Source organism: Convolutriloba macropyga, chromosome 11 (genome assembly GCF_964194025.1).
Source record: "Convolutriloba macropyga chromosome 11, txConMacr16.3, whole genome shotgun sequence".
In the NCBI taxonomy this organism is placed as follows: Eukaryota; Metazoa; Xenacoelomorpha; order Acoela; family Convolutidae; genus Convolutriloba; species Convolutriloba macropyga.
Window position 1 is genome coordinate 2,273,775 of NC_134478.1, and position 20,554 is coordinate 2,294,328.

A 20,554-nucleotide genomic window follows, 5' to 3' on the forward strand; every position below is an offset into this window, starting at 1 on the left:
CCCCACACATACATGTACCCCCCCCCCTATGCCGTCCCATAACCCCTAACATCCCACTGCAACTGTTAACGCCGCACACTTCCTACCCACTCATGCTCGCCCCTACCTCTCATAATTACGCTAAAGCTAATCTTCCTGTACAGCAGCTAGGTTCTGAGGAAGCCAACCAGTCGCTTGTCGTTTGAATTGATCGAGCAACCTTAGTGGGTTATGTCGGTTGTTCGGAGGTTGTTTTATCAATTTGAATTTAACAACGGGTTTGCTGACTGGTGGGTTTTGGTCAAGAATTTTAGTTCTCTGCGTTCAAATTTGTTCAACTGGCGTTTATGTTTCTTGTTGATTTTTTTGGGTACAAGTGCATTCTTTCTTCTCAGTTTTGAGATTATGAGCTTCAGATAATAATCTGAAATTTTAAGCTTTTACACGATTAGTTACCTCACTCTGACTTTGAACTCTAATGTTAAACAAGATTGAGCTTAATCAAAACCTCTTCAAGGGCATAAAAATACATTACATGGATATTTGCTTTGAGTTTTGACAAAAATTGAAATAAGCTGTTTCAAACTTGTGTCAAAAATTTTTGTTTTAGCTTAAAAATTTGTTTTAACAAAAAAAGTCACTATTATGATTTCATCGGAATCTCCCAACATATTTTTTGTAATCTAAGAAACGCATATCTATTTCGGCAATTTGCGTTCTATTTTTAATAGCCGCCCTCATCTTCTCAACCGGCTATTATAGCGCTCCTATTTTTTACAATTCAAAGAATTTGAATTGTATTGGGGCGCTGTCTTTTTTTTTAAGATCTGTTCACACATTTTCATGACTTTTGAAGTCAAATTGGAGTAGTGATTTTGGTCACGCCGAAAGAGGAAATGGAGCGAAAAAGCGAGTGGTTTTGCGGCGTGAAATTTTTTTGCTCTAAATTTAAAGTAGAGTGAGAAAACGGTGTTTGAACAAAAATTCGCTTTCTCGCTAGTGGTTTTTGTTCACATGCGGCAATTTCACTTTGATTTTAACTGTTTTTTCGATTTTTTGGATAGGATTTTTTTCTAAATGGTTTTTCCAATCCATTCATAGACCGTTTTAGGTCTAGTTTTTTTTGTTCAATGAAAATTCTTTGATTGTACGTCAGGACTTGTCCTGCTATGTTTTTTTACTTCGTCGAATAAGAAAATGTTTCGCTTTACCTCATTTTGCCGCTTTTTCAACATTTTGCGTGATATCTTTTTGACTTCTTGATATCTTTTTGATATCTTTTGAACAGCAGTTGCTCAGCAAAGCAATTCAAAATGAACAGAGTCAGTATAAAAAATTGAAGTCAGTAGTAGAAACGGGATAAACCCATAAAGCCCAATTTTAGATGCCCGCTATTTGAACGTCTTTCCTATAAGTCTTAGTTACCATCTCTAATGCTTAGTGGTATTGATATTAGCCCCTGTAGCCTCTCTCTAAGAAACAGAAGTATGTTCAACCACGAAATGCTATCAAAATAAATCGGACTTAAAAAATGTTTTTGTACAAAAATCTTTTTTTTTTCAATATCTATTCTTTCAATCCCAATCATGCTTATTGGAATCAACGGCGGCTATTTTCCGGCAATCTGCCGGGTATGTTTAATAATTGACTGCGTCAGTTAAGCAACTGTTATTTAGGTACTCTCCTTTTTTTTGGTTCGAAGGCAATGAACTGCAGTGGTGGCGTTGTCTTGTTCTACTCGTCTCGCTGCACCGTTAGAGGGTTTTTCCAGTCAATTGCAAATCAATGTGTTATCGATCCTTAGAGTAGAGTGAGATCAGCATTGTGCTTTTGTTCACTTCTGTTTTTTAATAGCCGCACAGCGATAATAGGGGCTATTATTGGCCTTCTCTTGGTTTTTTCTATTTCGTCGTTAAGATTTTAATTACGGACACATGACGTCACAATAATTTTAAATCTACCTTTTGTTCTCGCCATTGCAACTGAATTGTGTGCGTTTTTCAATCTTATTGGAGCGAGTTTTTTTGTCCGTGTGACTTACCTCACTCTCAAAAATGACTTCCTGACTCTGAATCTGACTTTTCTTTACTTCATTTCAAAGAGATAAGGTCAAGTGAGTGCTTTCCACTCTAATTGAAGGTTATCTGAGAGCAGCTAATAGAAGCGGCATTAATTTAAACAGATTTTAAATCTCAATAAATCTTTTTGAGACTGACTATCTACGAAGTTATTGTGTCTATTTTCTGGCAATATGCCAGCTATGTTTTTATTTATTAGTAGCGTCATCTTTTCAGCCGTCTTTTATCGCGCTACTGTTTTTTAATAGGTCTCAGATTTTTTTTTCGCATTAACAACTTTCGAGGCTTTTTCAATATGTTCAATCCTTTTGACTTCTCGAGGCTAGTAAAACATAAAGCCCATTTTGACTTAATCACAAAATAATCACAAGAACTGAGAAAAATAGCTGTTGAAGCAATCCTTAGTTACCTATTCTGAACTTTATTGTATTAATTTTGATCTCCTTATCCTCTGATTAAGAACCAGAAATAAGCCCAATTCTCAAACCAAATAAAGAAAACGCACTGTTGATATTTGTGGGAAGTAATCACGGCACTCTGCTGAGTGCTTTTCCATTTTCTTGAGTTGTTTTAACAGTTTCTTAGGGCTATTTCTAGGTAGGCCATTGTCGAGATTTTTTTAACCTTTCTCAATGAGCGTTGTTTGAGTTTTGTTTTGTAGCGCAGTTCATTTTCTTTCTTTTTGTTAATTCATCTTACGTTCTGTTAACGAATAAATTGCGCTGTGTACCACTTGGGCTGTTTAATACGATTTTTTTTACTATCGATTTATCGTCTGGCCGAGCAGATTTGTGACTCAGCGTCTTGAAAAACGGTATATACTGATGAAGCCCTACGGTTAAGTTGCTGAGCAGTTCTGCAAATATGAGAATAATATGAGTTCCTGAATATGAGATTCACCGAACTGCTTTGGAGACATAAATTCATCGTGTGAATAGCAGCAATTTTGGCTGTTTTTGCAATTTTTGCATTTTTTATATCCGTCTCCCACCTATTTCATACCCGCTTGCCGAATAAAGATAGACTCCCTGAGTTTAAGCTAATGGCTACGACAACCAACCCCTCACCAGTTGTTTAAGAGCAATTCATCCGGCGTTTTTTTTCACAGTTTTTTTCACAGTTGACCTCTGACGCATCTCGCTCACTATCCTAAATACGGCAAATGTTAAATCAGCAAAATTAAGAAGTGTTAAGAACCGATTAAACCTGGTCATTAAGTCAAATGGAGGGTATAGAAAGGATAATTGTTGGTACTAGCATTAAGCTTAGTTTGGAAACTGAGTTGGGAAACCATCAGTTTGGCAGCTGAATTCAGCATAATTGAAGCTAATTAAAACTTCAGTGCGTCAAACACGGGTGTTCGACAATTTGAGGAACAGTTTGATATTGGTCTTTAATGTAGCATTTTCGGCAATCTATCAGTTGCTTCCACGAAAAGATTATCTGGAGTGCTAAAGTGCAGTTGTTAAAAAAGTCACCCTGAACTATGATTATATTAAATTAATGGATGAAATTGATAATGATTGCACCATAATATGAGGTAACAATGACTGTGATGTATCATTGATTAGGTGAACGAGTACTCGTTTGAGAACATGAGCAATGACGACGCTGTGAAGATCCTGCGAGATGTGGTGACACATGTCGGTCCTATTAAACTGGTTGTGGCCAAGTGCTGGAACTCCAACCCACAGTCATACCTTACACTGCCCAAGGTAAACCATACACGCAGCAAAACAATCAAGCAAACATACACGCACATTTGTGCATGCCCACCAACACACACTCTAATTGTTGAGGACGCTTAAATGCCCCCCCCCCCGCCCCCCGTCAAAAAGTATCTGAGGAAATTATCAGTGGTGACTTGAAATTTGAAATCAGGTGTTCAAATAAAATAGAACTCGAAAAAGGTTTTTTAATAGCCGCGAAGCGATAGCGGCTATTATTGGGGACATCGTGGTTTTTTACAATCCAAGAATTGGATTGTATTGGTGCTCTGTCTTTTTTTTTGTAAGATGTTTTCACACCTGTTTTCATGACTTAGAGCTTTCAAAACGGGATAAAGAGGTAAGGCACAGCGGGCATCAAGTTTCATTAGAGGTCCGCGTTTAGTAGTCCCTCAAGTACTCAGAGTGGTGAAGTTACTGGGAAGGCCTTAATTCACGGTTAAAAGGTCATTTTTGGGAGTTTTTGAGCCTAAAATAATGAAATTTTTAGCACTTTTTCGTCATTTATGGATCTTTTGTTAGACCAGTCTGAAATTGAGGTTTATTAAAGTTGTTAAAGGTCCTTTGCAAGACGTAATTGCTTTTTACGGCCTGTTTAAGCGCTATATCTATTGCTACTCCAAACATAAACACGGTATTTTATACTAACTTATTCAAATTGTTTGAAAATTTTTGTCATTTTTTGAGTTGTTTCAGACTTTGATGTCACAAAATCTTCTCTGGGGTTTAATAATAGGTTATTGCATAGTTTCTATTGGTAATGAATTGGTTTTAAACATTTTAACTTCATGAACTTTTTTAATTAATTTTGTTTTTTTCCCAAATTTTCTGACATTTATTGTCGTTATTCAAGTTTTCCAGCCCCAGGGCAAGCCTCATCTAGGGTTTGCTAACAGTTTACTGAAAATATTTGTTGGCCATGGAATGGTATTCAACATTTTAATATCTGTTACCAATTTTTTGATAGTTGCGATTTTTTTTCTTTACATTTTTGAAATTTTTATGTAGTGGCCAGGGAACCTCCTATAGGGTTTGCTAGTATGTTACTACATAGTTTGTAGGGGCAATAAAATAATTTTCAATTTTTTAATTTTGCAATTGTAGGAAATTTTTTAAATAAAGCTTGCAATTTAAAATTTTTGATTTGATCAAATTTTTCAATTTTTTTTGTCATTCTCTGAGTTTAACTGTCTTTACTGGCCAACGAAAGTTTTTAAATGATGTAGACGGTTTACAAGACAGAGCTCCACAGTCGAAAAAAAGTTTGATCGTTGTTATAGCCCTATTTTTGGTAAATTTTCTCTTCTCAGTTTCTTGATGCATTTGTCATATTTGTCCAATTTATCTACTTTTAGTGGCAGATTCATCTTTTTCAAGGTTTTTGCGTGAGTTAATGAGTATTTTGAAATGAGTCATATATGGCCTTCTAGATTAAAGCTTCAAGGGTTTAAGCAATGGTCGTTTTTTCGGGTAGTTTGTTTGGTTCTTTTAGTTTCTCAACTTTTGAGATTTTGTCTTGTTGGCTGGGATTGTTCAATTGATCTGCTGGTCAGGTTCATTAGGTCTGTTTTTCATTCAATTACTTGGATTGTATTTCAGGACTTGTCCTGCTATGTTTTTTTAATTCGTCGTCTCCATCGATGATTCTTACGACCTGACTTCTTGGAATTGACTTCTTGGAATTGACTTCATTGACTTCTATTCCTTTGCAATTACGATTTGTGTACGTGACGTCATTTCTGCTTTTAGGTCAATTGCGTGACTTACCTCACTCGAAAAATGACTTCTGAACTCACTTATGAAACTTTAAATTTTATGAACATTTTAATTAAAAATCAATAGTGTGCATCTAAGTAGTTGCAAACTTATATGCCCTAAATCTTTAATATTAGTCTTGAGTTTTTGATTTCGAATATCAATTTTGAAAATGCTCCCCTTATAGACCGTATTTGTCATAAAATTGACAGTCCGAATCTAACCTAAAAAGTCTAATGGTCTATTAAAGAACTGCTGGTCTATCTTATTTCTTTAGTTGTTTCAATTCATGGAAGGCCACAAGCGTCTATTGCGGCTATTTTCCGGCAATCTGCCGGCTATGTTTTTCGTATTGCGTTGTCTAGAGAATAGGAGATTTTGCAAAAGAGCTAAAGGATTTTTTTCCCGAAAATGTGGAGTTATTATCCGACGAGCAAGTTTTGAAATATGAGTGAAATGCTCGATTTGGACAATGGTTCATTCATTTGGCTTTTGATTTGATTTTATTTTTCGGACTTTTCGTTTCATAGGATCAAGTAAACGCTCTATTGGGTTGAAGTAAGAAGAATGATTAGGCTATGGGAGCTCGTTGGTCGCGTGCTTTTTGCTTTGGTCAGGCTTGCCGGAGGTCCTCAGGCTTTGGTCAGGACCTGGTATTTACAGGAGTTGCGGATACCTCAAAATTTGGCGGCACCAAGTTGTCCAATTGTACCCCCTAGAATACATTTTTGCCCGTATGACTTGAAAGGATTAAAACACTCCTTCCATGGCTTTTGGGCGTTTTTCCGGGAAAAATTGGTTGATTTCAGAAAAATTAAGTTTTTCGAAACTGGCAAAGAAAGTTGGCATGCGGTATGGGTCTGTTGAAATTGTCCTGAAATCTAGTTTGTATTAGACGAAACCCATTAAAGACCACTCATTTGGGAGAAAAACCACTTTAAAAATTGCCCAACATAGTAAATTGTAAGCGTAGAAATTTGGCGCAGTGTGCCATACGCTTCCTGCGCTGCAGATTGTGATTGATTCCCGTCAGGGGGCAAAAAAGAGAATGGTAGTATATTTACCAAAACTGTTGTGTGTAATCGTTGATGTTTAAGTGGATGCATCATTCATCGTTTCATTCATTTGTTAGTTGAAATGGGGGGGGGGGGGGTTCTGACCCCTTGGGGGACGCGCGCCCCCTAGATTATTGATTGCTCTCAAACGAAGTTTGTAGCAATTCTCTTAGTCCCGCGATTCCCTTTCGTACTACCGGCTTTTCGTCTGATCGTTTTTTTTCATCTACCCATTTGACTTTCCGTCTCCAAAAATTGGATAAACAGGGAAAGCGAGGAGAGCATTAGGTTTCTCTTAGTGCTATACGGTTTACTAGTCCCTAAGCGAAAACCAACCTCTCGCCACTTATTTGAGAGCAAATTCACCAAAGATAGCTTTTTTGTATTTTCTTTAAAATTATACTTATGAATAGCTGCTGAGTGAGTACAAGCGTATCATGTTGAATCCGAACTTCCTCATAGTTGTTCATGAAAGCCATATTAGTGTCGATTATCTGTCGGCAGTACTTTGCCACTTTCAAGTTGACATTTGACTTAGTCAGATTTGTAATTAAGTGAATGCCACCCTACATAGCTTCTTTTGTTCTAGGTAATAGCCGCCGTCAGCATCTCAAAAGTTCATATTTTGAGTTCTCCTTTTTTTACAATTCAGAGTATTTGAATTGTATCGGGGCGCTGTTTTTTTTAAATATGTTCACACATTTTCATGATTTTGAAGTCTAATTAAAGTATTGGTTTTTGGCCACCCCGAAATAGGAAATGGAGCGATAAAGCCGGTGGTTTTGCGGCGTTGAATTTTTCTCGACTATAATTTAAATTGCCGTGAAAAAAAACGGTGTTTGAACAAACATCCGCTTTTTAAAAAATTTTATAATTTGCGGCTATTTATTTTTAGCTATTGTCGGTTTTTTTTGTTCTAAATGCTTTTCCGAATCTATTCCTAATTATTTCTAGTTTTATTTTTTTTATTAGTCGTTAAAAGTTTGTTGAACTTTTGTTCAAAACTTGTCCTTCTATGTTTTTTCAGTTCGTTTTACCTTTTATTTACGTTACCATTTTGAAGTTTGATTTTCGACTTACCTCACTCTTTTTCAACTGAATGAAATTTAGAATTGTTTTTAGCACATTTACGCGAATGTGTTCACGGTCCAAAAGCGAAATGAATATAAACGGGATAAATCAATGAAGCATTCGCAGTTAGGCTCAATGTTTAAAGACATTGCTGCAATTTATCAAAATTCCTAAGAGCATACTGCTAATTGGTTCTACTGTTATACTTATTGTCCTCCAATTTGGAGACTGAATTCACCATATTTCTCAAATCTAATGGAACTGTGGACACAGTTAGAACAATTTAAAACTAGGAGAAAAGTTAGGCTATCCTTAATTTTTGTTTTTCACTTTTTTTGTATTTAATAGCCGCCTCAACTTCTCAGCCGGCTATTATAGCGCTCCTATTTTTTTTACTTCGTCGAAAAAAATTTTTTGCTTTACCGTAGTTCACAGCTTGTTCAACATTTTGAGTGAAATCTTTTTGACTTCTCTAGGCTAGTTTCACTCTTCTCTCATTCTGTCAAATGTGTTTGTAGACAGCAGTTGCTCAGCAAAGCAATTCAGAATGAACATATTCAGTATTAAAACCGAAATCAGAACTAGAAATGGCATAAACCAATAAAACCCATTTTTAGATGCCCGTTACGCAAACTTTGTTCTTAGTTGCCATTTTTAATGCTTATTGGTATTGATACTAGCACCTGTGTGGTCTCACTACGAAACAGGAGTATATTCAGCTCCAAAATGACATCAAAATAGTTCGCACTTTAAAATTAATTCTACAAAAAATCATTTTTTTCATTGGTTTTTTCTCTTCTTTCAATCCCACTCTTGGTTATGGGAATCAACGGCGGCTATTGTCCGGCAATCTGCTGGGTATTTGTTACTTCGTGGTACTAAATTTTTTTCGCTTTATCTTAGTTCACAGCTTGTTCAACATATTGCATGAAATCTTTTTGACTTATCTAGGCTACTTTCACTCTTCTCTCATTCTGTTAGAAATATTTTTAGACAGCAGTTGCTCAGCAAAGCAATTCAAAATGAACAGAATCAGTATCAAAAAACAGAATCAGAAATAGAAATGGGATAAACCCATAAAGCATAATTTTAGATGCCCGTTACTTGAACTATGTTCTTAGTTTTTTCTCTTTTTGCAATCCCAATCTTGCTATGGGAATCAAGGGTGCCTTTTTTCCGACAATTTTCCGGGTATGTTTTAACTGTTTGTTTCTTTTTTTATAGTTGCAAAACTGTAAGCTGAGCGGAGCTATATTGCGGTGCTTTTTGTTTTTTGTTTTGTTGTCTGACACTCATTTTCGTTCATACAGCAAATCTGAAGTAAAATTTTCTTAATGACTTCTTCCACTCACTAACGGCATTTGCGCGCGTGAAGTCATCTCTCACTCTCTTTAGCCAACGTTTTTAAGTCAACTGCGTGATTAGATTTTGATCACGCGTGATTTAATACTTCACTCGACAAAAAAGAGTTGCGCACTTCAAAACTTAAGTTTAATTTGAGTTAGTATAAGGTCAGAGGAACTCATATGTGTAATGAAAGTCCCTAATAAAAATGCTTCTGCAGAATTAAGTTTAACAATCTTCCTTAATTTGTCGTGGAATGTTTTTTGACATAGTTTTTTGAGCGGCGTCGATTTTGTTCAATTTCTCATTTCTTTCTATCTCTATTATACGGCACACAAGTCTATTATTTCGCAGCTATTCCGGCAATTTGCCGGCTATGTTTGTATTTTTAAGACTTGTGATTTTCGACTATAGCGGTTGTTCGAGATCAAAAACTCGTCTCTTCGGTTTTATCTGATCGTTTCTTTCCGTTGATCAGGTTTGTTGATGTTGATTTTTTGAAACGCGACGTCATCGTTAGATAATGTAGTATCTTCGTTTTGGCTTTGAAAGTTTGTAGATATCGTTATTGTCCGATTCTAACAAATTGAACAGGTGTTTATCAATGGCACGTCTTAAAGCCCTAAATAGACTGTAAATCTAAATTTATCTTGTGGTTTGTATCGAGGCGTTTCCCTCTATCATGACAAGTCAAGTTAAATGAATTAGTCGTCCATTTGTTGAGCTACTAGCCTAGTTGAATTCTGGATTAGTTACATATGCTAAGAACTCTAACCGCATAATAATCAAAGTTTATAAAATAATCTAATCTAACGTAGTCCGTTCAGTACAAATTTTGTGCGCATGTTTTTGTGGGCTAGGGAATTGAAACAATAAATGTGAAGTTAAAAGTTGTTTGAAAGCATTATTGGTCGACTAAATATTCTAATCGGTACTGATTTTTGAATGTTTTAAGAGTTGAATTTGTTTTGAAATATGAATTTTGAAGGAACTAGAACTCTGGCAGAATCAGCAGAATTTAGCGACTGCAGTTAGTTTTATCTATTGGCTTCACTAGATGATAGGTACATGTGTAAATTGCAAACGTTGATGACCGGGAATGTTTTGACATCAGTTGTTTTGAAGGCAAATGACGCTCATCACTTGATGCGGAGCACAGCAGGTGACCCTCAATCGTGGGTGGAGGCAACAAGTCGAATGATGGGTGCAGCTGGAGCAGGGGGAGCCAGGGGATTCAAAGGGGGACCTCCTGGCTCTGGACAGGGGTCGGGAGGGCCCATGAGTCCGTCGATGGTGTCCGTTACTTCAAACGATTCATTCTCATCCTCCTTGCCAGAAAGTGAGTATTGCTTACAGCTGTATAACACTAACATTGTTGCTAGTACTGAGTTAACCCCACACGCCCAACTGAGTCGGCATTAACGTACGTGTGAAGAGCGTGTTTCTAACTGTTTTTGAAATGGAGTTGAATAACCTTCACAAGATCAAAAATAAACATAGGATTAGAAGTTGTAAAATAGATTGGCCATTTACACTACTCAAACTAATATAGTCTTTTCTTTTGATTTGTCGGTTCAGCCACTAACCTTTTACGACCGCTACATGTTAATATTTGTAGTCTTCTTTGCAATTTGGGATATTATATTGTGGCTAGTCGCACCGTAATTACCTTTCGCGAGCTTGTGTAGCGCGTTTAACAACTAATCTGCTTTTACTATTGTGTTGACTACTTGTATGTTGTGTGGAGAAGTGAGCAGAGCACTAACAGAGTTTACTAACTGAGGTGTGGCTTGTTTGCTGGTGTGCAGGTGGCATCATTTACCCTGGTCGAGCAGACAGCACCAATTACCTTCTGGCTGCAATCACAGGTGCCCCGCCTCCCAGTGCAGCAGGAGCCCCCACCTTTCCCCAAGGCACTCAAGCTCAGCAAGGCCTCATGGCGCCGGGTGGTGGTATGATGGCGGGCTCTGGGGGCAGCGGTGGCGGAGGCTCAGTCGGAACTCCCGGAAGTGGCGGAACCACGATGATGGGTGCTAATGGTACGCCAATTTTCGGAATGAGTAGTGCAGATTTCGATCCGAACGCGGCTATTGGACCTCATCCAGGAGCTCCTGGGAGTTACGGATACCCGAGCATGGGACACCTGTCAACTAAGACTGATGTGCTGACAGTACTCAGGGCTGTGCAGATGCCTAACTCTGGAGTGGAGATCAAAGACAGAATGTGGCTCAAAATCACCATCCCAAATGCCTTCCTCGGTAACAAACTTTGCCCCCGGCCTACGTTTTCACACTTCCATTTATAAAACGTCGTTTTTGAGGCAGGATTTACCAAAAAAAAGTAAGCTAGCGGCAGTAATTTCAACTAAGTAAAATTCATTTTTTACAATCTTAAAGCTATTTCTGATCAGCTTTGGAAGTTTGTACCCGTACGGTTGTTAAACGTTGACCTACCAGAAATCGTAAGCTGAGCAACTTCTTCCATTTTAGTTTGGAATAAGTATTGTAGCCGTTTAATTGCTCTCAAACGAAGTTTGTAACAATTGTATTAGTCCGGTTGGTCTTTTTATGCTACTTTTCGCTCTCTTAGAGCCTTACGCCTTACTAGTCTCTAAGTATGCGATTCACCGAAACTGTTTGAGGAGACAATTTAAAGGTTGGAAGGGCGATTCTTAGTCTTAAAAGTTTGACCCTCCTGTCACCCCCCCCCCCCCCCCCCCTCCACCCTCGTCCAACCTCCAACCCGACAATTTGGAGGCCTTCTCGTCTAGTACTCCCACAATCCTACCCTCATCACTTGACCCCACTCACTCCCCTCGTCCCCACTTATGCGTCCCTAAGCCCCAGCTGGCTACTACCGAATCCCACCGCTCGCCAGTCGTTTGAGAGCAATTCGCCCGGCGATAGTCGGCTATGTCTGTGTCGTTTATTACGAGCCAAAGGGAAGCATTGATTTTGTCCACCTTCAAAATACTATGTTCAAGCGTTTTGGTTATTTTTATAGCCGCGAAGCTGTCAGCTGAGTGGAGCTATATTACGGTTCTCTTGGTTTTTTTTTGTTTCGTCGTCTGACGCTCTTTTTTCGTTTTACATTTGTTCACACAGCAAAGCTGAAAACGTCATATTTTCTGAATGACTTCTTCCTCTCACTAATGGCATTTGCGCGCGTGACGTCATTTCTCACTCGATTTAGCAACAGTTTTTAGGTTATTTGCGTGATTATATTTTGATCATACGTATCAGACTTACCTCACTCTATAAAATGACTTGTGCACTTTAAAACTTAAGTTTAATTTGAATTTGTTTAAGGTCAACGGAATTCATATGTGCAGTAAAAGTCCCTAATAAGAGGCTTCTGCGGAATGAATTTTAACAAGCTTTATTAATTTATCGCTGAATGTTTTTACCTAGTTTTTTGAGCGGCGTCGATTTTTATCTGTATCTTTTTCTATCTCTAGTATATGGCACGCAGGTCGGTTTTTTCGCAGCTATTCCGGCAATCTGCCGGCTATGTTTGAGTGATTTTGATGACGCCAAAATGAGAGGTGGGGAGAAAAAAGGGTTTTGTAAACTTGTTTTAGCGAATTTAGAGAGAAAAAACGTGAACAGATTCTTTTTGTACCTTATTACACTCGTTGACAAAAGTTAACGTTCAAGTCATAAAATTACATTAGAAAACTTTGTTTCTGAAGCTTATTTTGAGTACCATTCTGAGGTCCATTTTCTTTAAAAATTATGAGCCGATTGCAAATCGACCAAATTTTAGTTGCTCCAAGTTTCAAAACAAATTCCCGGTTTTGTGGGTAATAGTAAGTCACATGAAAATTTTTTCAACTCTTAATTTTCAATTCAAAAACTTTAAAATGATATAGACCTGATTACGTCTAAGAGATCTCATGTGGATTTGAACTTACTTCTGCTTTCGGAAAACTGACTATCTGTATTTTATCTCTGAGTAAAATCGTGATTTTGTGGTGTTTAAAGCAAATGTTGGAAAAGCTAAACCGGAATGGTTCTTAAAACTTTTAAAACAATTTTTTTTATTACCGGTACTTAGTCGGCCAGCAATTCCTCTGAAAAGAAACATCAATCATTTCATGAGAGCAAGTCCGATAAATTTTTAGAACTGCATTATATTGACACAAAGATAAAGAAATATTCGAAAAAGGCTAAATTTATTGAAAGTTCAAAGTTTAATTTCTTAGTTGGATACACTGGTTATGAAAAGTAAACGTTCAAATAAACAAATTTACATGAAAAAACTTCAAGCGCGATTTTGTAAACATTTCTCAGTTCTTACGTTTAATTGCTCTCGAATGAAGTTTGAAGCAATTATTGTTAACTTGTCGATCTTTTTTATGCATAATTTTTGCTTGACTGTTTTGACTTTTCAAGTGACTTATCAGCGGTTATAGTGGTGGTGGTGACGTCTTTTGAAGCCCCCTAAGTGAATTTAGTTACCCCACCTGCCCCCCTCCGACTGAAGCAGGCTGCAATAGATTTCAGCTACCACCAGTCGTTAGAGAGGAATTTTTCAGACGCTAGTCGGTTTTGTTTATGTATCAACTCATATTCAGCTCTATAAGAATTTTAGGTAGTTTTTTCGAAATATGAAAGTTGTTCCCACGGAGAACTTTCAGATAAAATTTGGTGTTTTTTCGTTTAGATCACTAAGATTATGTCTGTCATTTAAAACTTCTATAAAAGATTAAATTCAAAATTTTAATGATAAAATATTACAGATATGTCACGCGCATCTTTGTGTTATTTACGGAAAACTGGACAATTTATATCTGGACCTTACAAGTATTAAATTTTTCAATATAAGAGCAATTTAAATTCTTATGAACGTGCTTCTATGTAGTTGAAAATCTAGAGAAAATCTATTTCAGTTCTGATTCTTTTCAACAGTTGCTTCGTTCCCTTGGCTTCATAAACTATATTAAATAAAGGCAACCAAATGGAAATTAATAAATAAAAACACAGTGTGGTGTTTAGGACACAGTCTGGTGGACTGGCTGTTCGAGAATCTAGACGGGTTCTCAGTACGAAGAGATGCCCACAAGTACGCCTCAAAGCTCCTCAAAGAAGGTTACATCAAACATACTACTGGCAAAGCCTCCTTCTCAGAACAGTGCTACTACATCTTCAACAGCGAACATCACATCACAAGTAAGAACAACTGACCGACCAACTCTTACTACTGAACATACATTTTTATAGCCGCGATAGCGATAACTGAGCGGAGCTGTTATTGACCTTCTTTTGGTTATACGACTCGAAGAGGAGTATTGGTGTTCCTGAGGTTTAACTGGAAGTACTGTGTTCAGGCGGCGTTTTGACCTAAAATTCAGCCTGTTGCTAAAACAAAAGCGACCGATTGTAGGATGTTTTTGAGCATAATGTATTTCGAGTATTTTTTGAGAGAATGGCGCGTATATTTTACTCTTAGCCGTTTTGTCGTCCATTTATCCTCGGGAATAGGCTTTTTGCTGAATTATTTTTTATCTGGGCTTCCCCTCTAGAATTGATATAAATGGTTTTTTTGGTGTTGCAGAGCCTATTAGTTCGTTTTAGTGCAAAATCGGCTCAATTTCTCATTTTTTTTGGCATTTTTCAATAATTTCGATTTTTTTGATATTTTAACGGACATTAATTAGTCTATATAATAAAAACCTCTTAAAAAATCGGGCTTTTGTTTCATAGTTTTTGACGCGAGGTGTTCTGTTGCATAGGTTTGTACGTATACAGAATCGAGTTCGACTGTTTCGTGTTATATTTTCTTGTTTTCTTTGATTTTGTTTCTGTTTACTACCATTATCCAATCCATGAGCCATCAGCGAATTTAATTTTGCTTTTTAGGGGGGGGGGTGGGCAATTGTTTTTTGGCTGGATGTGATCGAAGTTAAATGAAAAACAGCCATTTTCACAACAGCTATTTCAACTATATCTTGACCTTTTCGAAAATTTGTGTTCTGAATCTTAGAATTACGTATCACCAATTTATTTTTACAGGAATAGTTGATTAATTGTGCTGATACCCCAAGCATAATAATGAAGTTTATTTGTAAGTTCATTTTTAATAGCCGCACAGCTATAGCTGGGGCTATTATTGGCCTTCTCTTGATTTTTTTTTATTTCATGATTTTTGTTACGACCATATGACGTCACAGCCACTTTTTGTTCATTCGTTCATGCAATTTCAACTGATTTGCATGTGTGACGTCATTTTTCGCTCTTAGTGAAGCGAGTTTTTTTGTTCATGCGCGTGATTAAATTTTTGGTCACACTTGACTTACCTCACTCTCAAAAATGACTTCCTCATTTTGAAATTGACTTTTATTTAATTTAATTCAAAGAGATAAGGTCAAATGGGTGTGTGTCACTCTAAATGAAGGTTATTTGAGATCAGCTAATAGAAGCAGCAATAACTTATACAGATTTTTAATTAAAATGTAACAAATCAGCCTTCAATGAAAAGACGAATTTTTTTGGTCTGTCTTTTTTACTGTTTTTTTAGACTGCCGATCTACGAATCTATTGCGGCTATTTTCTGGCAATCTGCCAGCTATGTTTGTCATATTTCAACGTTAAAAAAACTTTTCAATTTTCAAAAAAATTTAAATGTGTCTATGATAAGTAGTTGTCATTAAGTGGCCACCTTTAGTTTTTGTTGCTTTGACTCTTCATCTTTTTTTCGATGATTTTGGTTGTTTTCCTCAGAGTTTTCCATCTTTGTGTCAATATAATGCATTTAAAGATTTTGTAATGCTGTGACGACGAAAATGTTAAGGTAGTTTTTATTCTGACCTAAAATTTTGATTTAGATATTTAATATTCAGTTGGTTAATGGCCGCCGTCAGCCTCTCAAACGGCTATTATTTAGGCGCTCTCCTTTTTTACAATTCAAAGAATTTGATTTGTCTTTTTTTAAGATCTGTTCAAACATTTTCATAATTTTTGAAGTCAAATTGGGAAGGTATAGGTAGGCTACTGTCTCCTCTGAATTACAGTGCCCCACTTGTCGTTCGCGACATTAATTTTTCCGACGTTAGTTCGTTTGTTTTCATTGCTCTCGAACGAAGTTTGAAGCAATTATTGTAAACATGCGTATCTATTTTTGCCCGACCGTTTTCTTCAAGAACATTCGTTTGGTTTCACTTTTCGGGTGACTTTTTGACGGTTGAATTTTTTGAGTGATTTAAATTGCCCTTACTCAGAAATTGAATCTTGCTAGAATCAAACCGATTGTGACCGAGCACATTACTTAGCCCTTGTAGCTTTATGGTTAATGTCACGGACTCTAACCGATAGGTCATGTGTTCGAACCCCTCCCTAGTCAAAAGTTTTTTCTAGTCTATTTACGTAAAAATTTTTTAGTCTATTTGCAGATTTCTTGCCATTTTTTTTACTAGCTCTGTATGCAAAGATATTTTTCTTATTTAAATTGCTATCTTGGAGTGTTTATCTATTTCGGCCTGCTTTTTTACTGTTGCAGTGTGCTGTATCTTGTACGGGTTGTCACCGAACAAAGAGAAACGGTGTTTAAGTGTCCTTTGTAGGAACGCCAAAACTAAGTTTTTCAGTAATTTGCTTGTATTTTTTCTCTTTTCCTCGATTTTATCTGTCGTCCCTTTTACCTTGGTTTCATAAATAGCCTTGATTCTAGTTAAACTATGTCCGATGCAATATGGAGAAAATTTTTCTGAAGACGAAATTTCTGGAGAGTGTAGAGAGAAGTCAGATTTACGTTCTCCGTTTTATTTTCAAACTATTTTGAAATTTAATAGTATCATGAAGTAAAGATTGTTACAAATCTGAAGTGGGTTTAAGTCAAGATTTGCATACAGTCTATTCCAGATTTTTTTCGTGTCTTTTTGTTCCATTTCAAAGATTGTATTGCCTTTTTTTTTGTAAGACGTGTTCACACATTTTCTCATGACTTGGAGCTTTCAAAATGAAATTAAAAGGTGAAGGCCAGTGGGTTAAGTTTCATTTGATGCGATGAGTTGGCTTTGCGTGGCTCTCCAATGTGCACAGTGTGTTAAAATTGCTGGGAAGGTCTAAATTGGCGAAAAGGTCTCAGGTTGAAATTATTGAGCCCGAAATTGTGCAAGTAAAAATTAGACGCAACTACAATGTTTTTTGTCCTTTTTATTCAATTTTTTTGTCTTCGTCCTTTTCACACTTTCTCAGCTCTATTAGTCAGTTAAAAACGTTTTTTGAGCTAGAGGCTGCATTTATCCTTAACAAAGCAGGTAAAGGAATCTTCAGAATTTTATTTACGATTATTCAATTGCTCTCAAACGAAGTTTGTAGCAATTATATTAGTCCTGTTGTTCTTTTTAATGCGATTTTTTGCTTGAGCGATTGTTCGTCTGATGCTTTTGACTTTTCTTCCTCAAAAACGGGATAAACAGGTCGCGCCCAGAGAGCATTAATTTCTCTTAAAGCCTTTCAGCTCACTAGTCTCAAAGTATACGATTCACAGAAACTATTTTGGAGACTTATACTTGGGCTGTGAAAGGCGTTTCTTAAAGGTTTACCCCCTGCAACAACCCTCCTTTGCCACCCCGTTTCGCACACCTCACAGCCCTTCATTTAAGCTGAAGCTAGCCTCACTAAACCGTAGCTAGCTACGGACGCAGCCGCTGCTGGCCTTTTAAATATCCAGCTTGATTTTTGTTTTTGGCAATTTTTCTGTTTTAGCAGTCCTACATTTTAAAAAATGGGAATTCAACATTTATACCAAAATAACTACGATTTTGAGTACTATTGTTTTTATTTCTCTAAACTTGTATAACTGTTTTCTGCATGTTTGGCTCGTAATATTCAATTAGTCTGCTGCTCAGTCAAAATGTATTTATTTTTCTCATTCATTTCGTTGGATTGCATTTCTGGTCTTGTACTGCTATGTTTTTTAATTCTTCAGACAAAATTGAAAAGTTCCTCTTACCCAATTTTGGCGCTTTTTATACATTTTGCGTAAAGTCTTCTTTTTAGTTCTCTATGGTAGTTTCATTCCTTACCGATTCTGCTCATTGTGCAAAGCAATATAAAATGAAAGGAGTCCATATCGAAAAACGAAATCAAAAATAGAAACGGGATACACTCATACTGGGCGATTTTGGACGCCCGGTGCTTGAACTTTGTTCTAATTAGTCCATGTTTCCAGGTCTGATGCCTGTTGCCTTATTATTAATGAGTCCTCTCATTGGTGAACAGCGGTGTGTCTAACTACGAAATTCAACCGAAATAGCACTTTTGTCTTTTTTTGACAAAACAATCAATTTTCTGTTCTTGTTTCAATCTCAATCGGGGTAGCAGCAATCAATGGCGGCTTTTTTTTCAAGCAATCTACAGCTTATAACATTATAACATTACTTATCATTTGAAGGGTTGGAACCTATATTGCGGTCGTATTCTCCTTGTCTGTGATTAACTTTTTCGGAAATGTTCCGGCTATGTTGATCGTATTTTGACGAAATATTAGCTAAGTATCCCTCTGTTGTAGATATGAACAACCTATCCTATCCTGGCGACAATAGTAACGCATCTGCTGGAATGGGAATGAAACAAAGAGATCCCCTGGAGATGGATGAGGAGAATGACGTCTTAGCACCCCTCCCCTACAACGCCAGTCCTTGGGGCGCCCCACAGTACATTGGATACCATCAGCCCCAAACCGCTGGCTATCAGAACGCAGCCCCAGGAGGTGCTCAGATGATGAGAGGAGCACCTGCAGCTCCCGGTTTTACTGTGAGCGAGTTGGACTCATTTGGACCCACTGGCATGATGGGTCACGGCAACCCCCAGGCAGCAGCTATGGCACATACAAATGGAGGCCATTCAAGTCCAGGTAAACTCGAGGCACTATTTGCACTTACGCTGTTGTCATAGTGGTCTGTACTGCGTAACGATGTGCTCAAATTGTCTACTCTGACATTTCCGATAATAGTGCTTGTTGCATTTGTGTTAATTGTTTCTAATTTTCTGAAGTTTAGCTCGAAACGAATTTTTTTCAGTCAGCAATGACAAACAAATTTTGTGAAATTCATTTTGGCCCTGTTGGTCTTTCGTAATGGAGGGTTTTTGTCTGTCTGATGTTTGGGACTTTTGCTCGAGTGACTGTTTTTAAGCTAGATTTCGTGTAATATGAATCCCTTCATCGAAGTAGCTGAGCTCACCTGCCTTGCTAATTGGCGGAAAATACAATTAATTAAGGTCAAATTTAGTGCTGCAGAATGTAGTGTAACTGTTTAACTTCATTCAATTAAGCGGTGATTGATGAACTCTAGCACTCGTGTGACGCCCACAGTGAGGTTTGAGACCCCAGATGTGACATATATTGGCTTGTTTCAATCTTCTGAAAGTTACGCAATTAAATGAGTACTTGCTCAGTCACCCAATCTGCAGTTAAACCAAAAAAGTTCATAGGAATAGTCATCTATTCCACAGTCGCAAAGAGCTTATTTAACTTGTTCAAAGTAACTCCTTCAGCTGCTTACTGTTATTGTTATTCCGTCATGACACTCTTGTCTCAGTTTTGTTGAACAGTTTTTACAATCGCGGTTTGTTCTAGAATTCTTTTTGTTCTAGAATATTCTTTCGCTCGCTCTAGTGATTAGCTGTCTCGAGACACCCGTTTTCTGCTGGCCTCGCTAAGCTTAAGCTAGCTGAAACCAAAGCCGACTTTTCATCTTTCTAATTTTCAATTTTCCGTTCTTCTATTAAAATCGCTAGTAAGTCCGAATTTCGTGGTAGGAGCAATTTTGACGTTTATGGAAACCAATTTTGCAATAGTTGGGTAATTGTCGTCATCAGATTCTCAACGCCTATTGTTTATGCGCTCTCCTTTTTTACAATCCAAAGATTTGGATTGTAGTGGTGCGCTGTCTTTAAGAACTGTTCACACTTTTCGACTTTTTCACGCCAATGAGAAGTCAAATTAGAGTGCTGATTTAAGTCACGCTGGAGTAGTAAAGGGAGCAAAAAACAGTAGGTTTGAAGCGTGATTTCAGACTAGCTTTAAAGTGGAGTAAGAAACCATCGCTTCTTGAGAGGATTTTTTTTTTCACGTGCCTCTTTCTGTTTTCAGTATTTCTTCTCTTGAGTTCTATTAAGTTAATACATATGTAGTGTTGCAATTGCGCGTATTTGCATTTGCTTGAATTCCAACGCAGCTAATGCTTTTGACACTTTTTGTTGTCATAAGAAATAGTGAGGTTTTCGGATCTTGCCCATATTTTTATTATTTTTGCTGTCTTATCAATTAGTAACAGTATTAACAGCTCTCATTGGTTAATAATGAGGCCTAATTTAAATTAACTAATATCTAGCTTGTGGCTTTCATGATATTGAGGCTATTTGTTCTCAAAAATTGTATTTGTTTAATTGGTCTCAAACAAAATTTGTAGCAATCATATTAGACAACTTGACGGAGTTCTCGTATGATCCACTTGATTTTTCGTCTGACCGATTTGTTAGTCCTCGAAAACGGGATAAACAGGTAATGGTAAGAGGTCATTAAGTTCTCTTAGAATCTT

General features: G+C 37.1%; 2 protein-coding genes across 8 annotated transcripts in view; one reads left to right on the top strand and one right to left on the bottom strand.

Annotated features, from left to right (window-relative positions):
• Nucleotides 1-20,554, bottom strand: part of LOC142349863 (proteasome subunit alpha type-6-like) — a 237,184-nt gene that overhangs the window by 105,318 nt on the left and 111,312 nt on the right. The gene's annotated exons all lie outside the window — the stretch shown is intronic.
• Nucleotides 1-20,554, top strand: part of LOC142349819 (segment polarity protein dishevelled homolog DVL-3-like) — a 91,139-nt gene that overhangs the window by 51,870 nt on the left and 18,715 nt on the right. For 5 of the 6 annotated variants that reach the window (XM_075401609.1, XM_075401606.1, XM_075401608.1 and 2 more), the window contains 5 exons: nt 3,629-3,772; nt 10,135-10,348; nt 10,818-11,267; nt 14,007-14,180; nt 18,523-18,867. In XM_075401609.1, the coding sequence (XP_075257724.1) occupies nt 3,629-3,772; nt 10,135-10,348; nt 10,818-11,267; nt 14,007-14,180; nt 18,523-18,867 (1,327 nt within the window). The remainder of the gene's footprint in view (nt 1-3,628; nt 3,773-10,134; nt 10,349-10,817; nt 11,268-14,006; nt 14,181-18,522; nt 18,868-20,554) is intronic. The other variant, XM_075401604.1, reaches the window with a different exon arrangement.